Source organism: Quercus lobata, chromosome 5 (genome assembly GCF_001633185.2).
Source record: "Quercus lobata isolate SW786 chromosome 5, ValleyOak3.0 Primary Assembly, whole genome shotgun sequence".
Classification (NCBI taxonomy): domain Eukaryota; kingdom Viridiplantae; phylum Streptophyta; class Magnoliopsida; order Fagales; family Fagaceae; genus Quercus; species Quercus lobata.
In genome coordinates this window covers 72,388,693-72,390,512 of record NC_044908.1, presented here as the reverse complement: position 1 = coordinate 72,390,512, position 1,820 = coordinate 72,388,693, and the positions used below count along the sequence as shown (strand labels likewise).

The following is a 1,820-nucleotide window of genomic DNA, read 5'->3' as shown; positions in this document are numbered from 1 at the left end:
CCTCAAAGGAGTGGGCAACAATATATTCTATTTTGGACTTACAATATCATCATACATAGCATTTAGCTTAGATTATCACATGTAGGAGACGACTTCGTTGTTGGACATAGTTATCTTGGTATTCTGGAGGTTATAATTATTACAATTGCATGCATTTGTGATTTGTTAATATCTTATTCCAACAATTATGCTTAAAATATTCCAAACATATCACATTAAGTTATGCTTCATTTAGTGTTACTATTTAGAAAATTGAAAGTATAGGCTATTCTTGATGTAGTGATATATATATATGTTATCCGAAAATCTATGCATAGTTCGGTATGTTTGTTCTTTACAAATCAGTAATAGGTCTCAGATCACCTCTGAATCTAATTTGACGGCTTATTGGCTATGCATTACCAAATGTTGTTGTAGGTCAGATATTGTTTATCTTGTATAGTCATGGATAAAAGTTGGATGAAGAAGCAGAGGGGTTCAAGGGAATATATTGAAGGTGTACTTAAATTTGTGGAATTTGCATCAAAACATGCAAGCGATGGGAAAATCTTTTGTCCTTGTACCAAATGTATGAATATGAATTTGGTACTGCCAGGGGTGGCACGTGAACATCTTTGGAGTAAGGGGATGCTTCAAAATTACACACTTTGGAAATGGCATGGGGAATCGGCAGCTGCGCCAACTGCCACTGAATGTGGGAGTAGTCATGTCCAAGAGTCCTTAGAACAATACGGTGACTTTCGTGGGATGTTGCATGATTTGTGCCCCACGCATGGAATGCCACCTGAACCAATGGACGAAGGGGAAACTGTGCAACAACCGGCTGAAGGTCCAAATGATGGTGCACAAAAGTTTTACAAAATGATAGATGATGTCCACAAACCTTTATATGCTGGGTGTACAAAATTTAGCATATTCTCAGCCAACGTTATGTGTTTCCAGTTGAAGACTCTTTGTGGTTGGACGAACAAGTCATTTACTATGTTGCTTCAACTCTTGATGGATATGCTCCCTTCTGACGCTAAGTTGCCAAAGGACCATTATGAGGCTAAGAAAATAGTTCGAGATTTGGGTTTGGGGTATGAGAAGATCCATGCTTGTCCCAATGATTGTATGCTATTTTGGAAGGAGAATGTTAACCTCGACGCATGTCCTTGTTGCGAAGAAAGTAGGTGGAAACCAAATGAGGCATCTGTTACAAATAATAATGCCTCATCTAGTAAGGGAAAGAAGAAAGCTGCAAAGATCCTACGCTGGTTTCCCTTAAAGCCAAGATTGCAGCGATTATTTTTGTCACCCGACTTGGCTATATGCTAATGGTCGTACCGAGGACGGGGTAATGCGGCATCCTGCTGACTCGGATGCATGGAAAATGTTTGACACTACGCATTTACAGTTCTCGTCTGAGCCTCGTAATGTCAGACTTGGATTAGCTGCGGATGGGTTCAACCCCTTCGGAATGCTGAGTACTACTCACAGCACTTGGCCTGTCATGCTAGTCCCTTACAATCTCCCGCCTTGGTTGTGCATGAAACGATCATCTTTGATTTTATCACTAGTTATTCCTGGACCTAAATCGCCAGGGATTGCAATAGATGTGTACTTGCAACCCTTAGTAGAAGAACTGAGGGAATTATGGGATGTTGGAGTAGAAGCATACGATGCATCTTCAAAAAATGTATTCCAATTGCATGTAGCATTGATGTGGACGGTACATGATTTTCCTGCATACGCAGATGTGTCGGGTTGGAGTACGAAGGGTAAGTTTGCGTGTCCTTGTTGTGCCTCAGTGACCGACTCGAAATATTTAAAAAATGGCC

The 1,820-nt window shown here is 40.5% G+C and overlaps 1 protein-coding gene across 1 annotated transcript; it reads left to right on the top strand.

Moving 5' to 3' along the window:
* Positions 1-444: 444 nt before the first annotated feature.
* Positions 445-1,317, top strand: LOC115991077. The gene has a single exon (XM_031114824.1). The coding sequence runs from the start codon at positions 445-447 to the stop codon at positions 1,315-1,317; it is 873 nt and encodes a 290-aa protein (XP_030970684.1).
* The last annotated feature ends 503 nt before the right edge of the window (positions 1,318-1,820 follow it).